The sequence below is a fragment of the Neolamprologus brichardi genome, chromosome 9 (genome assembly GCF_056152115.1).
Source record: "Neolamprologus brichardi isolate AB-2024 chromosome 9, ASM5615211v1, whole genome shotgun sequence".
NCBI lineage: Eukaryota > Metazoa > Chordata > Actinopteri > Cichliformes > Cichlidae > Neolamprologus > Neolamprologus brichardi.
The window spans coordinates 35,177,015-35,197,660 of NC_142112.1; the positions used below are offsets into that span (position 1 = coordinate 35,177,015).

Consider the following 20,646-nt stretch of genomic DNA (forward strand, 5'->3'; position numbering starts at 1 on the left):
GGATTAAGTTCATTTTCATGGCAAAGAAGGACGATGCAATTCATCTGATCACTCTTCATAACATTCTGGAGTGTATGCAAAATGCTATTATAAAAACTTAAGCAGCAACTTTTCCAATTTCCAATATTTATGTAATTCTCACCACAGCTGTATACTCTTGAAGGAATCACATCCTGACTCACTATTGATCACATCTGGACGTTCACTCGGAGAGACTCTGCTTCAGTTATAAATACACTGGGTGCCCCCATCAGCTCATTAAAGGGGGTACCCATGAAAACCATTCATGGTGTTTTCAAGAGAATTAAAATATTTTAGTCAGCTTTCTACAGTTTTACATTTCAGTTATTTCATATGAAATATGTCTGTTTAATGTGAGGTAGATGTGGACACTGACTTTGTTGCTCCTTGGCTGTTATGGTACAGTGCAGCTTTTTGAGTTTATTATCTAACACTTAATGAAAACACTTATTCAAAAAAAAAATTGTTTATAATTATTTTTTATTATATTTTGTTGTATATATATTTTTGCCAACTACAGTATGTTTCACACTTTCAGGTCTGGTCTCTGTTGTTGATTATGTTCTATAAATTTAAATAGCTTAGACTTTTTATTTTTTGTATCACCACCTGGTAAATCAGTCCAACTGTAATCCAAGTGTGATTTTGGAGGAAAGACAGACAGTGTTTTTGTTTATCAAATCAAATCAAATCACTTTTATTGTCACATCACATGTACAGGTACACGGGTACATTACATGCGAGTGAAATTCTTGTGTGCGAGCTTCACAAGCAACAGCGTTATGCAAAAATACAATAAAATAAAACAAGCAAAATGTAAGGATGGCTAAATCTGATTAAGGATGGCTAAATCTTTTCCTTGGATAAAGCTCGATGTCAAGCAAACAACTACGGGATACAACTGAAATACTTATTCACAACATCTTAATTATATACGTAAAATAAGACAACCGAAACATGTCGAACCCCAGAAGCAGGTATTATTTAATATACAAAACCTGAGATACAGATGAAAGGCTGCTGAAAACGGATGCACAGCAGACGAGGAGGAGCTCGGTGGATAGATTCATGTTTATATAACTGCTCGATCGTATATTAAGTCAGAAGTAGGACTTCACTTTCCAAGGATCAGGTCTCCAGAGGAAACGCCTCACTCCAGCTGACAGAGGTGAACATTCAGGATGAGGGGAGATACCAGTGCCACACCAGCACCATCAGTGAAATGTTCATCATCCTGAATGTGGACGGTAACAAAACTCTTTTTAAAAAGAGAGGAAAGACTAAAGCTGCCACATTTACAACCTACGCAAGAAATTGAACCACAAACAACATCTTGAACCCGTATTATTAACTAAATAATTATAATAGTCTGAGTTGTTACTACAATACCTAATCAGTGATGTGGTTATTCAGCATTGTCATTCCCAAATCATATGACCTCTGACCTTTGACTTATAGTTGTTAAAGTGTGTCAGAGGAATTCAGCTGAGAGCCAAAGGGACTTTCTGAGGTTTGAAGCCCCGAGGCCTGTCTGTGACACCAGGACTGATCCAGAGTCATTTTTATAACACTTCAAATACATAAAGAAAACATGACATGTTACATCACTAATCATTATCTGTATTTAGAAATGCTTTGTCAAAACACTAAGACAAATGTTATATTTTACTGTGGTCTGAGATTCAGATTCAATTTTCAGAAAAGGAAAATTGTGACAAGAAAATCTCTTTCTGACTTCTTTAGAAATATATTTTTCTTTTGTTTTTTTTATTCTTAGTTTTTTTTCCAGCTCCAGTCCGTAAAGTTAATCTCCAACAAGTAGGACAAAGGATCACCTGCAGCTCAGACGGGATCTACCCTCAACCTGAGATCACCTGGTCCACCAGCCCTTCATCCAGCATCACCAATAACAACACAACAGCCCATCAGACTGAGCAGCAGCTTTACAGCATCAGCAGTTCTCTGATACTTCCAAACAGTGACATGGATCTATATTACATCTGTGCAGTCAGCACTCGTAGAAACAGGAAGAGAGCAACCTTCAGAAAAAGAGATTATACATCCATCCATCCAGTGGAACATTTTCATCAGATCTTTACAGGAGATTCGATCTGAACTCTGTGGAGCCTGATCTCAAGGGTTTTAAGTCCGACACTGAAACCAGAGGATCTTTCTGTCTCTTCAGATTCACTGAGATCCAGTGATGGGAGTGATTTCAGCCCTGAGTGATCACGCTGATGTTTGCACAGAGCAGACAATGAGGTGAATGTTTGGGCACATTGGTAACAGTGAAACAGTTTATTAGTAACGTGGGATCGTTTGTGTTCGGAGTATGAACTGAGATTCCTGAAGCTCTTGTCACACTGATCACAGCTGTAGTTTCCTTCCATGTGTGCACGTTCATGAAGTTTACGATTACCTGATTGTGAGAAGCTTTTGTCACAGTGTCTGCACTTGTATGGTTTCTCTCCTGTGTGGAATCGTTTGTGTGTTTTAAGCTTACTTGCAGTGGTGAAGGATGACCCACACTGATCACAGAGGTGCTTTTTAACCCCACTGTGAATCAGTTCATGTCGTTTTAACTCAGTTGGTGTGGTGAAGCTTCTCCCACATTCTTTGCAGTATTTCAGTTTGTCTCCAGTGTGTCTACGTTGATGTGTTTTTAGGGAGCCTTGCCAATTGAAAGTTTTTCCACAGAGGTCACAACGAAAGTCTTTCCCACCACCACGGTGATGACAGGGTTGAGAACTGGATCCATCTGTGTCGCTCTGCTTCTAAACAAAGACACAGAGACAGTGTAAGTCAGTCCTTCAACACTTTTATCCTGAACATCGCCTGAAAGAAAGAGCATCTCTGCAGACGTCCAATTACATTTTACTGTTTCAGTTAACACAGATAACAATATAAATACATACCTCACAGTAGCTGCACTTGTAGAGTCTCTTTCTGGTGTGGATCTGTTGGTGTCGTCTCAGGTGACGCTGAGATTTAAAAGTCTTCTCACACAGGTCACATTTATAAGGTCGTTCCTCAGTGTGGGTAAACATGTGGCGTTGTAACTGCATGTTGGTTATAAACTGTCTGCCACACTGATCACAGCAGTACACATCATGTCCAGTGTGAATGCGTAGGTGTATATTTCGGCTGTCTATCCGACTGAAGGTTTTTCCACAAATCTCACAGCTGTACGCCTTAATTCCAGAGTGGGTAACTAGATGCTTCTGTAAGCAGCTACTGCGACTAAAAGCTCTGCCACACTGATCACAGCTGTACGCTTTAACTCCACTGTGGATGAGTTTGTGTGTTCTTAGGGAACTTTTCCAGGAAAAAGACTTTCCACACAAATAACAGCTGAACGGTTTCTCTCCAGTGTGGATGACCTGATGTTGTTTTAGTTCAGCCTTCACAGTAAACTCCTTCCCACACTCGTCACAGATGTATGTTTTCTCTCTCTTTCTTCTGTGAGGTTTGTCGGCCTCCTGAGAGCGCTGACTTCTCGCTCCATGTTGGTCCTGCAGTGACAGAGATACAAACAGAGGCAGTGAGTGAAATGCAGTCGTGGAACAAACTCAACCTTCAAACTCTCTCCATTAACACTAGTTTTAAACCTGAAGGTGGAGTGTGGCACCAAACACCTTAAAGGTCTCTTATCCCCACCTGCTGGTAGTTCTAACACATTACATCCAACCTGGTGTTAAAAATAATTCATGACTGTTCGAACGTTTCACTGTAGAAAACATTGGATTCATTTTTGATGAAAGGCGATTAAATGTCATTCATTTTCAATCTATATTAATAGCATTTCAATTTATATGAGCAAAAAAACTCAAAAAAGGGAAAATATACACACTTAATGTGTTTACTGCCAGATATCGGGCTACCGTTGTGGTGCTTTGAACGTGTTTTTTGAAGTGATAAACCAATATTAAGTCTGTTCGAACAACAGCAATACCAATAATAATAATATTATTAATACTAATTAGAATTATAACAATAATAATAATAATAATTATTATGCATGTCACAGCATTTCTTTTATCCTAACTGCTCTCTGCAGATAGCCCCGCCCCTCTGTTATTCTGCTGGAGGTTTCTTCCTGTTAAAAGGGAGTTTTTCCTTCCCACTGTCACCAACGTGTTTGCTCATAGGGGGTCATATGATTGTTGGGTTTTTCGGCTGTATGTATTATTGTAGGATCCACATTACAATATTGATTGATTGGTAATTTATTTCAGCATGTGAACAATATACAAGTACATTTAGAAAAGAAAATAAGAAAAGAAAAGAAAATAAGCACCTTGGGGCAACTATTGTTGTGATTTGGTGCTGTATAAATAACACTGAATTGAATTGAAAATTTAATTAATATCACTACTACAACTAATAATAATATTAAGGAACAATAATTGCTTGTGACTTCTTAATGTTTGTAAAGACAATTTAAAAATACATAATAATATACAACACAGTCATATAACAGGTTGGGAGTATGAGAGTTTTAGACGTGACTGATTATTTGGTGAAACTGTGATATTTTCCTCACCTTCTGTGTTGAGCTCATTGTTTCCTCTGTAGTGACTCAGCTGAGTCCAGATGGCTGAAAATGTTCCTCTGCTGCTCCGTCAGACTCTTCTCCTCCTGCTGATCAGCTGGGACACAAAACAGATCTTTGTTAGGCTCCACACTGCACTGAAGAGTCAAAGTGTCTCATATGTTCATCTGACAACACAAAGTACAAATTTCACTCTGATTGCTTGTAGAAATCTTGTGAGACGTGTTGTGCTGCAAAGTGAGGAAACTCTCTCACTCACTTATACTTCAGGAGGAACTTTGTGACATTGGCTCTAATATTCTAAGCAGCCCTTTACTATGACAGGGCCAGAAAGTCCTATTTGAAGGTTTGGGAGAAGGACCATGTTAAAGGTGGATTGGGGTTTATACACTTTGTTATGATACAGGTAAGGCTGTAAGAGCCTGAGAAGGTGTCCTGAATGAACCTCTAAAACCAGTTTTCAGCTAACGACTCTGCTTCAATCTGGAAAACAGCAACTACAAGTTTAAAGACTCCATCAACAATTCACACCCAGCAACAGCCTGAACAGCTCCTCCTGTGGTTCCCACAAACAGGGACAGACCTGAGACTCCCCCACCCAACACTTTCCACACCTATCGCCAGCTGTTCAGCACAGGTTTTGAGGCAGGAGGGTGAGACACCGTCTGGTCCGGGGGCTTTCCTGGGCTTCTGTTTCTGAAATAGTTGGCTCACATCCTCAGTGTGTATTCTGAGTTTCAGGGAGGAGGAAAGGGGGGGGGGGGGGGGGGTGAGAGGTGTGATGGAGGTCGTTGAGTCTGGATTGGAGAGGGTGGTGGTGGTCTTTTATATTTGCATAATGCCTGAATAGAGCACCACTGAAGGAACAAAGGGCTGGGAGGTCAGTTATTTGAGCATTAATATGCAAAATCAGTGGTTTCCTTCCTGCTTTGACTGCAGCTGTATTTGACACATGAAGACATTATTACATTCTTCATGATTATACTTTATTCTTTTTTGGGGGAAGTGCAGCTTTAAACCTTTCACATGATTCAAGTCAACCCAACAAATCAATCTGAACGATCACAGGTGGGAAAAACTTCTGTAGATAAAATAAAATAAAACCCAACATTCAATCCACAACATGATTAAAAACATTCTTCTACCAAATCACCAAGAGCTGCACATTAACCACCACAATATATTTTTATTCTCTGTGCTTTCAAATATGAACACTGTTTACTTTCATCTCTGTTTCATTAGTTTTTGTTAACATCTTCCTGTGGATCACTTTACAGCAGCCACACTCATTAAAATGTGACTTTGTAGGAGTTCACTTCCTCTCATGTGTTCATCCACAGCAGCTGGACAATAAAGTTTATTGTGACCCTGATACTGCAGCAGATCGCTCTCATCCATTTCCTGTTATCACTTCAAATAGAAATGAGGCTGTAGAGGTTTGGTGCAGGCAGAAAAACAGCTGCAGGGACAATGAACATACTTTTCTGCTCCAACTTCTCCCAGCATGCTGAGCTAATGATTAGTTGGTGTTTTTCTCCAAACACTCTCTCACTCTTCTCTCAACGTGTTCACAATAAACTGTGAACAGACACCGAGGAGAGCAGCAGAAGACCTCATTCAGGAGCTAAACTCAACATGAACTGAACTCACAGTAAAGTTAGCTCGGTGCTTACCTTTAGATGAGCCCACAAACCGAGAGAAACTCCGTGATTAAGCTGGAACTCTTTCCAAACACAGGAAACAGATCAGGGAGCAGAGACCCACGTGGTTCACGCTGATCTCAGCTACGATCCAGGAGACGAGGGTGGGCAGATCGATGCAGAGATCGATCCAAACGTTGGTACTACTTTATTCTCTTTGAATGGAAAAACAGCTCTCTGTGCAAACACCTTCTCTCGTGGAGCGTCCTCACTTTGCTCCGCCCCTTCTTCTTCTTCGTCCTAAAAATTGTATTTGTGGTTGCCAAACAACAAAATGGTGAATTACCGCCACCAACTGGTGTGGAGTGTGAACTGGAACGTCGACCAGCAACAATTTACTCTCTTTTAAAAACCGGAAAAAGGCCTGATAACTTTCACTTCTTGAGTCCTTTTGCAGTAAATCAATAAGATCCAGTTTCATTTTTATGTTACTGAGGTTTTGGATCAGTTACCTTCTCACAGTGTAATATAACATGTTCTATAGTTTTCTTTTCTCTTTTTTGAATGATTTGAATGGAGGTTATAATCCACCATCACTGAACTGAAATTAATCTCTTAATAGGAGGTAAGTTTTTTCTTAGTGGTTATTGTCATGGTCCTGCGTCCTTAGACCCAGAGTCTTGTGTTTAATATTGGTATCATCTTGTGTTTTGGGTTAATTCTTTTTTTCTTGTTCTTGGGGTTTTTGTGTTTAGTGTTTTCTATACCTACCCATGTCCTCCCCCAGTTTGTGTTTTTGAATTTTTCTGTTTTACTTTGAAGGTCTCGGTCAAGGTTCATGTTATGTTCAGCTGTACATCCCTCCTGTGTGTCTTTCTGATTACCTTTTGTGTCTATCTCTGCTTGTCGTTGGTTCGTCTGTGTATCGCTGTGTCTCTAACCCCAACATTCTCCGTGCGGTTTTCCCGTGTTCGTATGATTTCAGGTTTGTTTACTACTTTTCCCCAGTTTAGGTTATGTTTCAGTCTTGTCCTCACGTTTGTTGTTTTCCCCTCCTGCACTAAAACTCACTCGCATCTCTGCGTTGATCTGCATCTTTGGTCTTTCCTTACAAAACCACACGACTGCTGCCACAGCGGTGACAATTATATTCATTTCACTTCAATTTTGATTTTATTTTTTCTTAATGCATGTATGCATTTCCTTTTATATATAGCACAAATTTACAATAGGTGTTTCCAAGGTGTGTTATTGCAGGCTAAAGGTCATTTTCAACTTTGTAAAAATATTCTACTAATATCTTATATTTTAACAAGAGTGACTGGTTTTAAAAAAGGGATTCTTTATGTCTGTGTAATATTTCTTTAGTCTCTGTTACTCTGTTATTTGGGTGTTAAAGATTGCTGACCCCTGGTCAAGACTTAATCAATATATATATATATATATATATATATATATATACATATATATTAGGGATGCACTGATACCGATACTGGTATCGGGCATCGGGGCCGATACTGTAAAATGTGTGTGTACTCATACTCGTAAAAGTTAACCGATACCATGAACCGATACTAACTTATTTCATTAGTCAGAGGGTGGCTTGTCATTTCTGTTGTAGTTTTTTAGATTGGTCACTAGGGGGACATCCTGCGCTAAACAGGCACAGGGTTAGGCGAGTGAGACTGGCGGCTCCAGATAAAAAAGAGAAACTGGAGGCTGCTGTAGCTAGGCTAAACAAAATGTCAGCAGTGTGGACCGGAACAGCCAACTTTAACTCAGGTTTTGGAAAAGCGATGAAAAATGTCAAGAGAAAATCCACTGGCAGTTAAAATAACAGAGGCTCTGACTCATTTTATTTCTGTGGATGACCAGCCAATGCCGGTCGTGGAAAACATAGGATTGAACCGTCTTCTCAGCGTACTCGAGCCGCGATATGAAATTGGATACTCTGCAATAATTTAAAAGTTTATTTTATTCTCAAACCTAATTTGTATTTATTTTATTCCAAACAGAAGTGTTTATTTATTATTCTGAAAGCTTGAGACAGTGCCCAATAGTTCAGTGATATTTTGTTAAATTACAATGTGGATACTCCGCAATAATTAAAATAAAATAAATAAATAAAAGTGCTTATTTTTCACTTGAAATTTTTTTTGTGGTCATTTTTATTACGATTTTATTTTTTATCGGCAGAGAATAAAATAAAACCTGTCTTCCAATTCATTGCATTTGTGTGTGTGTGTGTGTGTTAGAAGTATCGGTTTTTGTACTCAGTATCGGCAAGTACTCAGATCCAAGTATCGGTATCGTATCGGTTTGAAAAAATTGGTATTGTTGCATCCCTAATATATATATATATACATATATATATGTATATATATATACATACACACATATATATATATATATATATATATGTATATATACATACATATATATATGTGTGTTAGAGAGTTATCTCTGGGATGCTGGGATGATAGCTCCCTCAGGACTTAAACTCCGGTCAGAGAGTGGGGCACAGAGAGTGATGTCTGGATATACTTTAATGTAAGTTAACAGCAGCTCAACAGTACAGCAGTAGGCATACTTAACGGATGTGGGAGGGATGGACAGACGTGTGGTTCTGAATAACAAGAAACAAGGAGAAACAATTTTCACATGTAAATATAACAATTGTTATTTCCCAACATTATACCAATATAATGAACTGTAACACAAATAATCAGCTGAATGCCCTGACATAAGAAAGTCCCACAATCCCATTTGAACAGGCAGGAAGCAAGAATATCTGCATATCTCAGGCAACAGAAAAGACCTAATGCCCCCAAATTAGGAAAGGTCAGTAATTACATGGTCTTCAGTGCCCTCTAGTGGCTAAATAACACAACCGCGGCACACAGATCCAACCCGCAACAAATGCTACGGTGGTAAGTCACATGCCTCTACCAATCTCGATAAATCTCCTAGCATAAACCCCCTGTAATTAACATCGAAGTACAACCCGTGCTATAAGTGGAAATAGACTCGTAGAACTGGAGGGATTTTGACTCACATTTGCACAGGAACGCACACGGCTGGAGATCGCTATTCCCCCGCACTCATGGAGAAAAACATGCCTAGTGCTCCTCCGACTCGTGATACGGCAGGACCGTCGTAAAAGCATGTGACGTCATCACCGCAGCAAACAGTAAGAACAAAGTGGAACTTATCGGCAGAAATTAACATTGCACTCATAGCGATGCGATTGAAATATAAGGAGACTTTCGGACAATGTGTGTGTGTGTGTGTGTGTGTGCGTGTGCGTGTGTGTGTGTGTGTGTGTATATATGTATGACATTTAAGGAAAATACTAATACAATGAAAATAAACAAAATAAATGTTCCCATTAGAAATTTTTTGGCTCTTGTTTGCTCTATAAAATATTTGTTTTCTTTTAGAATCACTCATCTTAGCAGTAGGATATACATGAAAAGAGGAACAAATGTAGTTTGAGTGAAAATGTACATTTTTTCCACTCTATGGTCAACTGACTTAGTGAATCAAATGACTCAAAGAACCCGATTCACTTTGGTGCGTGAATCATTAAAACTCGATTCAGTAAAAAGAATCAAATTTACCATCACTATGGCTGTATCCCAATTCAGGGTCTGCAGCCTTAAAGGCTGCATTTTAAGGCCGATTACGTCACAGTGGTGCGCCGAAGGCTGTCCCAATTCAAAGGCTGCTCGAAATGCGGCCCTCAAATGCGTCCTTCATTTCCCTGAATTTTAAGGCTGTGGCAGTGTAGACTTCGTGGTCCAACATATCCCACAATTCATAGCGCCCTGGACAGGCCTTGACCACCTTTCCAATAGGCCACTGCGCTCGCGGTAGTTGTGAGTCAACCACCATAACCACTTGTCCTGTGGTTAAGTTGTCAGTTTCCCCCTGCCATCTTTGTCTCCTCTGAAGATCCGGCAGATGGTGACGCAGGAAGTTGGACCAAAAATGGTCCGCCAGAATCTGACTATGGCGCCATCGCCGTCTTCCCAGCATCTCACTCGAAGCATAAATCACCTGGGGGAGTGACGCATCTCGTCGCCCCATTAGCAATAAGTTGGGTGTGACTGGATCCGGATCCGCTACGTCCGAAGAAACATACCCGAGAGGCTTTGCATTAATGATCCCTTCCACCTCGATCAGCACAGTTTGCAAAACTGCCTCTGAAACCGTATTACCTCCCAACACCACTTGAAGAGCTGTCTTCACAGATCTTATCTCCCGTTCCCAAGTACCTCCAAAATGGGGGGAACCTGGTGGATTAAACCGGAACTCAATCCTCTGCTCCGCCAGCTGCTCTTTAATGGGGGCTTCAAGAGCTGAGAAACTAGACCGCAGTTCGGTCTCTCCTCCCCTGAAGTTGGTACCACAGTCAGATAAGATCTCATATGGCTTTCCCCGGCGTGCAATAAACCGACGCAGAGCCATGAGAAAGGCATCGGTATCTATGCTGTCCAACAGGTCAAGATGCACACAGCTCGTAGTCATGCATTTGAATATGATACCCCAACGCTTTTCAGTGCGCCGTCCTACTTTGATGTTGTAAGGGCCGAAGCAGTCGACTCCAGTGGACCAAAAGGGTGGTTTGTATAGGCGTAGCCTCGCGGGGGGTAGATCTGCCATCCGAGGAATATCAGGACTGGCTCGCCACCTTCGACACTCACCACAGCTGTGCTGGTGCCGCTTGATTGCCTCCCTTCCTCGGAGAATCCAATATTTTCTCCTCATCTCCCCGAACACTCGTTCTGGCCCAGGGTGCAACAGCTGCTCATCATATTGTCTGATCAGTAGTTTAGTCACCGGATGCTGCGGGTCAAGGACTATGGGGTGCATGGCATCCAAGTCCAGACCTTCTGCTCTTCTGAGTCTTCCCCCAACTCTTATCAGCCCAATAGCCGGGTCATACTCCGGAGCAAGTGTTAGCAGGCGACTCTGCTTATGAATTGCCTTACCAGCAGCCAGGGCCTGTAATTCCTCGGAGAAGCTATCACTTTGAGCTTGTTTCAGGAGATGCAGCTCAGCAGCTGATGCATCTGTAGCAGTCATGACATGGTTTTCGTGATCAGCAGCCGCCCCATGAAGGATCTGATGGGTAGCCTTAACCACTTCACTCCATTTGCCAAAATTGGAAATTGGCACCGTTTGCTGTGGACTGCACGTGGTGGTGGTTCCACAGAATGCTGTTCCTCTCAGCTCCCCATCGTCTTCTTGACCTTCACCTTCATGGAGAGTTGGCCAGGTATCAGGGTTCGTTAAAAGGAAAGGTGGGCCCTGAGTCCAACGGTTTGGTTGACTCAGCTCGAGAAGGGTTTTCCCTCGCGTGAGGTCATCAGCCGGATTGTCCTTGGTGTTGACATATCTCCAACTTGACACCTCAGTAAGATCTTGTATTTCGGCAATCCTGGTACCAACAAAGACCTTATAGCGGCATGAATCAGATTGGATCCAGGTCAAAACTGTTGTTGAGTCGCTCCATAGAGTGATGTCGCTGGGTTGAAAGGCCAGCTCGGTCTCCAGTACTCTAGCCAATTGGGCTCCGGCAAGAGCTGCACATAACTCCAAACGTGGCATAGAAATCTGTTTCCGGGGGCTTACTCTTGACCTCGCCATCATGAATGCCACGTAGACGTCGCCTTGGGAGTCCTGTGTTCGCAGATAGGCTACTGCTCCATAGGCTCTTTCGGAGGCATCACAAAATATGTGAGCCCCTCTACCTGGTCTCCCGGCGTCTGCTCTTGGTGGGACATAGCATCTTGGTAATTCCACCTGTGGCAAGTACACTAGTTCCTTCTCCCACTGTGTCCATCTCTCTAGTAGGGCCGTAGGATGGATTTGTTCATCCCATCCAACTCCTGCCTTCCAAAGATCCTGAATTAGAACCTTTGCTCGAGTTGAGCAGGGTATGAGGAAGCCTAGAGGATCATATTGCGATGCCATCACCCGGTAAACATTTCTCAGTGTGGGCAGAGAGTACTCCACAAGTCGATGCCTGTATCCAAGGCGGTCAGTGAGACAGTTCCACGAAGGCCCAGAGCTGGTTCTTCTGGGTCTTGGCTGTGCTGGGAGAGCCAAAGCTCTGTGCTGGCTGCTTTGGCTTCCACTGGCAGGTGCTCTACCACCGATGGAATGTTACTGGCCCATTGCCTGATCTCGAATCCTCCTTTGGCGAGTAACTCCCGCATCCGATCTATGAGTGTCTTAGCCTCCTCTGCAGATTGGAGACTATGCAAACAGTTATCGACATAGAAGGCCCTCTCCACCGTGCCCAAGATATCTTCATTACCCTGGCTGTTGTCCCTGACATGTCTTTGGAGGGCATAGGTGGCACAACAAGGACTGCACGTTGTACCAAAAGGCAGAACCTGCCACTCGTACACGCTTGGCTCCTCATCCTTCCTCATAGACCTCCATAGGAAGCGGAGCAGAGGTTTGTCCTCGGGCAGCAACCGAATTTGGTGGAACATTGCCTTGATGTCACCACTTATGGCCACAGTATGCTCCCTGAAGCGGAGGAGGACCCCAAGCAGTGAAGGTCCCAGAATTGGACCTGGAAGCAACTGGCTGTTGAGGCTTAGCCCATTGTATTGGTATGAGCAGTTGAATACAAGTCTAGCCTTGTTGTTGTGGTGAACTACATGGTGGGGTAGATACCATGACTCGCCCGAACAATCCACCTTCTCAGGTGATAGTTTCTCAACATAGCCTACCACCTCCAGTTTATGCACCTCCTGACAATAGGTTTCAGTCTGCCCTGGGTCTCTCGCTATCCGACGTTCAGTACTCCGTAACTGTGGTAGCAAGGCCAGCCTGGGTGCCCAGAGGCGAGGACTGTCTTTGCGACGGAGGAGGGGCGTTGCATATCTTGTCACTCCCTCCACCTGCACTCTGGTTGTGCGCCGCTCAAGAGCTTCAAGTGCTTTCTGATCTTCCTTAGAACGTGTTGCGGTCTTCACATTTGTGTATGGGAGTACATCCGCCTTCCACAATCGTTCTACATGTTGAAGGAGATCATTGCTTGGAGACCCAGTAAAGAGACACTGTTGCTCTTCCCCAGCGAACTGGGCTAAGTTAGCTGGACCCTGCAGAGCCCATCCAAGGCGGGTACAGACTGCTAATGGACCCCCAGGAGGGCCAGACCGTACAGGTTTCGTTGGGACAAGCAGATGAGGGAAGTCTGAGCCAATAAGGACTAAAGGCTGCACCCTGTCGACAGGGGAAAGTGGGAGTCCCTGCAGGTGTGCATATTTTTGCATGAGTGCCTTAACTGGATAACTGTGCTCAGAGAGGCCCAGTTTGTCAGCAGTGAAGGCATGATGGATTTGGTATCTCACTTTAGGATCATGGGCAGGGGAAATCTCAAAGGAGACCGAGGCCCCTTGCAGGTGAATCACATCCTGACGAACAGTCCTTAATGGAAGTGTCTCGGCTTCCTTCCCTAGATTGAGGTGCTGCACGGCTGGTGGTAGGATGATGGATCGTTCAGAACCGTCATCTAGTACAGCAAAGGTCTCTAATGAATACTCAGCATTGTACAGATACACCTTCACAACCTTTAGCAGGACCTTATGAGGATGGTTTGGGTGATCAATGTAGATGGTGGACGTATCTGGGGCAGTGCCAACCATCAGGACTTTCCTGGGCTCCTGTTGGCAAACCTCATGCAGCACTGTAAGATGTTGCTGTTTGCACGCTTTACAGGGTGCCTTCAGGGTGCACACATCAGGTGCGTGATTCCGTCCACAACGCCAACAACCTTTATCTTTGATCCACTCTGCAATTTGGGTGGTGGACAGTGTCTTAAATTTGGGGCAAAGATTAAGGTAGTGCTCACGAGTGTCACAGTATGGACAGTAAGGTTTTGGCTTAATCTTCCCTTTGATGGGAGGTATCCGATGACCTGGTTCCAGATGAGCTCCATCCCCCTTCCTGTTGTCTGTGTTGTAATACACAGTGGAAGGATATCTTTGGCTTTTCCTGCCTTTCTGACCTTGTTTGGTCTGGTCCTGAAACATATCGGCTGCCCTACTAGATATGCGCTTGGCCTGCGACTTCACTTGGAGCCAGGCCGAAAAATCTGGCAGGGTATATGTCTTGTCAGTTCCAGTTCTCAGTATCCCACGACTGAGGCTGTACTCAACAAACCCATCTCTGTAGCTTGCTGGGAGCTTACTCAGTAACTTATCGACATGAGAGCCACATCGCAGTTCGTAGCCGTTTTCACCTTCCAGCGATCGAAGCATACCTACTAAAGCCTGCACATCCAGAGCAAAGTTGTCGAAGGCTTCTGGGTCCCCCACCCGGATTTGGGGAGAGTTCAGGATAGATCCAAGCTCACTCTGTACGAGCTGACGAGGTTGACCATATTTGTCTTGGAGAGCCTGGAGTGCTGTAGTATATGGCAGGGGATCATGCATATATGCTTGTGCTAGTTTGTAAGCACTTGGTAGTTTTAACTGCTCCAGAAGGATTTGATATTTGAACTGCTCTGTGAGATGAGTATGGCTGCCAAGCAGACTGTCCAGAGGCATCTTAAGAAGTGCAAAATCACTTTCCTTACCACTGGCGAAAGAAGGTAGTGCTGGCTTGGGGATCCCATACGAGCTGGCAATTAGCAGTTCCATCAAGTTGTTGCCATTGCTGTCAGTAGGTGGCAACGGTATCTCTGACCGTAAAGACGGCGCCGTGGGCCCACAGCCAGCTAAATCAGGAAGCGGTAGAAACTGACTGGGTGTTGTGTATGGCACTGGAGGAAGCCATCCCTGATGTTTCACCTTTCCAGGAGGCTGTGATTGTCGGTTAGGGATATTAAAGCTGTCCTCTGCTGCAGGTCGGAGAGTCTGAGTCGAGTAGGTAATAGGGGATTGATTTCCTCCTACCTGCTGACCATACTGATGACCAGCTGAGGGAGTATCCATAGCAGGACCGATATGTTGCGTTGGACACCCATGGAGAGGTTCAGATACTGGCTTCAGGTCAGCCGAGGAGCTGGTGGGATGTAAGGGCTGCGTATCTGGTACTGATGCATCCACTGGCAAGATCGAAGGTGGGAAAGCATTCACATAGCTGGTCATATTACGTCGCTGTCCATTATGTGCTGGCTGCTCCGACAGATTCACTTGGGAGTTTACTCCACTGCTGCAAGCCTGAAGGCCCGAGTCATACTCACAGTTATTTAAAGGTCTAGGTGGTGGCAGCCCATCTTCTTGATCACGAAGAAAAGCAGCAATGAGGGAAGCTTTCTTTAGTTCCATCTCCTTCTCTTTGAGTCGACGCTGCATTGATAAACGTCTGGTAATAGATTCTCTGGTGTGGTGAGCAGTACGTGCCTCTTCGTCTAATTGACGTCTTTGCCTTTCTTGCTGCATGTATAGTTCCTCCTTCTTACTGAGGGCTTCCCGGGCCTGAGCATCCAAGATTAAACACTGTTCCTCAGCTAGACTCTCTTCCATCATCTGCCGCTGCAATTCTGCTAGCTCCATGCCCTTCATCTTCTCTTCCAACATCGCTGTCTGCAAATCAGTTAGCCCTGCGATTATAGAGCCTCCCGAAGGTGAGTGTCCACTAGCCTGGGATCTAGGTTTGCTGCATTGAGAACCTGAGGCATGTGATCGTGAAGAGGTTGAGTGCTGCTTGGCAGAGCGCTGATCTATAGCCATCCCTGCCTCTGCACCTGCTGTTGGTTTATCAGTGGATGTACCTGATTTGGGTTGATATTCAACTTCATAATCATCAAAGCCGGGAGATGTCTCTCTCGCTGAGTTTTCCGTCGCACGGATATGTCAGGGATATCCCGGTGCTGAAACTCCATGTTGTCCTCAGTGTAGCTATCTATCCGGCTCGAAGGACCACTTGTTAGAGAGTTATCTCTGGGATGCTGGGATGATAGCTCCCTCAGGACTTAAACTCCGGTCAGAGAGTGGGGCACAGAGAGTGATGTCCGGATATACTTTAATGTAAGTTAACAGCAGCTCAACAGTACAGCAGTAGGCATACTTAACGGATGTGGGAGGGATGGACAGACGTGTGGTTCTGAATAACAAGAAACAAGGAGAAACAATTTTCACATGTAAATATAACAATTGTTATTTCCCAACATTATACCAATATAATGAACTGTAACACAAATAATCAGCTGAATGCCCTGACATAAGAAAGTCCCACAATCCCATTTGAACAGGCAGGAAGCAAGAATATCTGCATATCTCAGGCAACAGAAAAGACCTAATGCCCCCAAATTAGGAAAGGTCAGTAATTACATGGTCTTCAGTGCCCTCTAGTGGCTAAATAACACAACCGCGGCACACAGATCCAACCCGCAACAAATGCTACGGTGGTAAGTCACATGCCTCTACCAATCTCGATAAATCTCCTAGCATAAACCCCCTGTAATTAACATCGAAGTACAACCCGTGCTATAAGTGGAAATAGACTCGTAGAACTGGAGGGATTTTGACTCACATTTGCACAGGAACGCACACGGCTGGAGATCGCTATTCCCCCGCACTCATGGAGAAAAACATGCCTAGTGCTCCTCCGACTCGTGATACGGCAGGACCGTCGTAAAAGCATGTGACGTCATCACCGCAGCAAACAGTAAGAACAAAGTGGAACTTATCGGCAGAAATTAACATTGCACTCATAGCGATGCGATTGAAATATAAGGAGACTTTCGGACAATGTGTGTGTGTGTGTGTGTGTGTGTGTGTGTGTGTGTGTGTGTGTGTGTGTGTGTGTGTGTGTGTATATATGTATGACATTTAAGGAAAATACTAATACAATGAAAATAAACAAAATAAATGTTCCCATTAGAAATTTTTTGGCTCTTGTTTGCTCTATAAAATATTTGTTTTCTTTTAGAATCACTCATCTTAGCAGTAGGATATACATGAAAAGAGGAACAAATGTAGTTTGAGTGAAAATGTACATTTTTTCCACTCTATGGTCAACTGACTTAGTGAATCAAATGACTCAAAGAACCCGATTCACTTTGGTGCGTGAATCATTAAAACTCGATTCAGTAAAAAGAATCAAATTTACCATCACTATGGCTGTATCCCAATTCAGGGTCTGCAGCCTTAAAGGCTGCATTTTAAGGCCGATTACGTCACAGTGGTGCGCCGAAGGCTGTCCCAATTCAAAGGCTGCTCGAAATGCGGCCCTCAAATGCGTCCTTCATTTCCCTGAATTTTAAGGCTGTGGCAGTGTAGACTTCGTGGTCCAACATATCCCACAATTCATAGCGCGGCAGTCGGTGTGGATAATTTTGCCGCAGACGGCAGAAGCGGAGTGGCCGAAGAGTAAACTGTGAAAAGTAAGTACTGAATATTATGTCACTTATTTATGTGAAAATGTTTAATAATGAGGAACATTAAAACTTTACTGTTGGCCACATGTCTGCAAAGTTATTGCAGCTTTTACTTGCTTTTAAAGCCTTTAAAATATAATAATACAATAGTCGACCTTAATCTTACAGAGAATGTGATGAATTTGTGGATAATTAAAGTCAGTCATATATCCACAAACACAACAAGCTGAAAGTCAGTGATGCTGCTCGGTTTGCAGTCCTGAATATCACGGTACAAGCAGGACTCACTGCACTGTTAATGTTAGCTATGTTATATTGCTGCCTCTGTTCGGTGGTGTCGAGCTGACGGTTCACTCGTTAAGCTGAAAGAAAGATGCTTTAATCACAGGAGTCACACATGTGTCCACTGTACCATCTGGGAACTCTTCTTGTTTAGCACTCGTAATAACACAAACACTAAATCCCCCTGTTTGTAGCAGTGTATACACCTGAGACACCTGCCTGTCTGTCCTGCACTCTCTCTCTTTTTCTTTCTCTCTGATTGTGGAATAAAAGTATGAACATGTATTTATAAGTTACACTTGTGTTTGAATCCTGCAGCTTATCACACATTTGATTTCCATGTGTGATAACTGCAAGTGTCCAGAGTGAGGACAGACTGAGGGACCCACTGCTGCACATCATCTGTGAGGCTTTGTACCCCTGATGATCCACCAGGACAAACTCAGCAGTGTGTGAGGAAGAGGAGGAGGAAGAGCCAGCAGCAGCTGACAGATGGAGAGAATAGACAGACTGTTCCCTGTTTGTGAAGGACTGCTAGAAAAGTTTAAAATAACTAATTGTCTGTCCTGAATCAGTCTCATTAGGTAATGTTCAAATAATTTTATCATCCCAGTGTTTTCAGTGTGGGAGAAAGTACTCAGGGCCTTCAGGTTACACACTATGAAAGGCAGCAACAAGTTTAATGTTCAGAAACCTAAAGTATGTATCGGCAGCAGAATGGAGCGAAAAATAACTGTTTGTTTCAGTTCTATGAAGCTTTGAGTATTTTGAATTAGTAGCACTGCTGTGTTTGTTGCATCATATTGCTGTAATTGTTTATATGCTTTATATATTCTGAGGTAAGTTGATCTATAGTGTTACATCATATTCTATAAGGATGTTATGTGTTTGTATACTTTCTGCCCAGTTTGACCCATTTAGCAGAAGTCAGCCTGTTTAAGGCTTTGATATCTATTCTGTATGACTTAAAACAGTTATGACATGGTCTGATTTTCTCACCCAATAAAGGAATATTTTGTAGGAGGCAGGTGATAGCCATGTGAAGACGTGTTATACAGGGCTCCTCAATGGACTAACTTTTTTCATAATTCCACCGCTCCAAAACTAACGAACTTTTAATAATAGTACGACAATACGCCCGTGTGCTGCTCTGAGGCACTTTTTACATCTTCAAAGCTACATTGTACGAATTATGAGCAAAACTAGATCGGAGAAAGAGCAGGCCGCAAAAGCCTCGGACCATGCTGAGGACAGATCGGAGGCACCACCCCCTGACATGAGTGAGATTATGAGAGCGATTGCTAGCTCTGAAAAGAGGATATTGGACCGTATCGATTCAAGCACGAAAGATTTAAATGATAAAATAGACACAATCAAAGAAGATTTGGAGAAGCAAGAGACTCGTTTGGAAAGTGTTGAGTTTGGTTTGAATACTTATTCAGACCGGACAGTGGAGTTGGAAAACGAGGTTAGCAAGCTGAAATCGGACGTTGCTAAGTTGACCAGCAAATTGGACGACATCGAGGGGCGACAACGCTGGTGCAATGCACGCATTGTAGGGGTGAAGGAGGGCTTTGAAAACACCGGGAAACCCACGGCAGTTATTGCTACAATGCTGAAAGACATACTGGGCCTCGATTTTACTCCGATGTTGGACCGCGCTCATCGAGGCTTGGGTCAACAGGGAAACTCCCCCAGGGCAATCGTGGTGAAGTTTCACTATTACCAAGAGAAGGAAGAGGTGTTCCGAAGGGCCGCCAAGTCGCAGCCGTTGCTGCTGCAGGACATGAAGATAAGCATTTTTCCTGATTTTACAGCAATGGTGGCAAAGAAACAAGCTGCTTTTATGGAGGCTAAACGTTTGCTCCGAGGCTGCACTGGCGTTAAGTTTGGACTTTTGTTTCCAGCTGTTCTCCGCATCACTTCACCTACGGGACAGGACAATCGTTTCACCGACCCAGCAGCTGCAATAGACTTTATCAAAAAAGACTTACTATGGCCGTGAGAGGTACAGCCGAGTGAGAAGAGATAAGTTGGACTTCATATGTGCGATTGTTTGAACTCAAGGGACATAATTTTACGTTGGTGTTGGGGAGAAGTCAAGTAATTAATTGGGCCATACTCAGAAAAGGCCGGAAGGTATAATGATTTTGATTTAATTTATTATGAATACTCTGCCTTCCTCCTTTGTTCCGATTTTTCGATATGTTCGAGATATTGCTGTTATTCTGGGGCATTTTATTAGAATAAACACGGGGAAAGTGGAAAATATAAGTTTTGGAGTTTTGTTTAGTTATTAAATGTTATATATTTGCCCAGTTGAGGGGCTGTTTGAGGGTTAACAGTATGTTTAGTCACTGTGCTATCCTAGCCTGGAGGGTTGTGATCTCAGGGATAATAGTAGATCAGCATGGGGTTTTGAGGCTCGTTTTATTTATTTATTTTTCCCTTTTTTTCTCTTTCTTCGGGTTCCAGAGGTTGGGACATATTTTTTCAGCACCTGCATTTTGGTACCTGAATGGCAAGCTCGCAAAGTAATCTGCCTCTTCGTTTTATAAGCTGGAATGTTAAAGGTCTAAATAATCCGGTTAAACGCACAAGGGTTTTTACTCATTTAAAATCATTGAGATCCGACGTTGTATATTTGCAGGAAACACACCTCCGATCAAGTGAACAAATTAAACTAAAAAAAACATGGATAAGCCAAATATTTAGCTCAAAATTTGAGGATAGATCACGGGGTGTGGCTATTTTAATTAGGAAGGGGATTCCATTTATTCCACTATCAACTGTGGCGGATACCA

General features: G+C 43.2%; 2 protein-coding genes across 8 annotated transcripts in view; one reads left to right on the forward strand and one right to left on the reverse strand.

The window, feature by feature from the left end:
• Positions 1–20,646, reverse strand: part of LOC148101548 (uncharacterized) — a 206,784-nt gene that overhangs the window by 103,252 nt on the left and 82,886 nt on the right. For 2 of the 7 annotated variants that reach the window (XM_087846390.1, XM_087846381.1), the window contains exons 1-2: positions 4,565–4,582; positions 2,937–3,533 (exon numbers count right to left, since the gene is read on the reverse strand). The exons of 2 other annotated variants lie outside the window; for them this stretch is intronic. In XM_087846390.1, the coding sequence (XP_087702516.1) occupies positions 2,937–3,533; positions 4,565–4,582 (615 nt within the window). Of the gene's footprint in view, positions 1–2,108; positions 2,796–2,936; positions 3,534–4,564; positions 4,583–20,646 lie in introns of those variants that run through there. 3 more of the 7 variants (XM_087846405.1, XM_087846384.1, XM_087846389.1) reach the window with 3 other exon arrangements.
• Positions 19,035–19,847, forward strand: LOC148101550 (uncharacterized). The gene has a single exon (XM_087845674.1). It carries the CDS (start codon positions 19,035–19,037, stop codon positions 19,845–19,847), a length of 813 nt encoding a protein of 270 aa, XP_087701800.1.

What these genes read in the sequence shown, in the direction of transcription:
- LOC148101550 (XM_087845674.1), top strand. Translation starts at nt 19,035, where the DNA reads ATGAGCAAAACTAGATCGGAGAAAGAGCAGGCCGCAAAAGCCTCGGAC.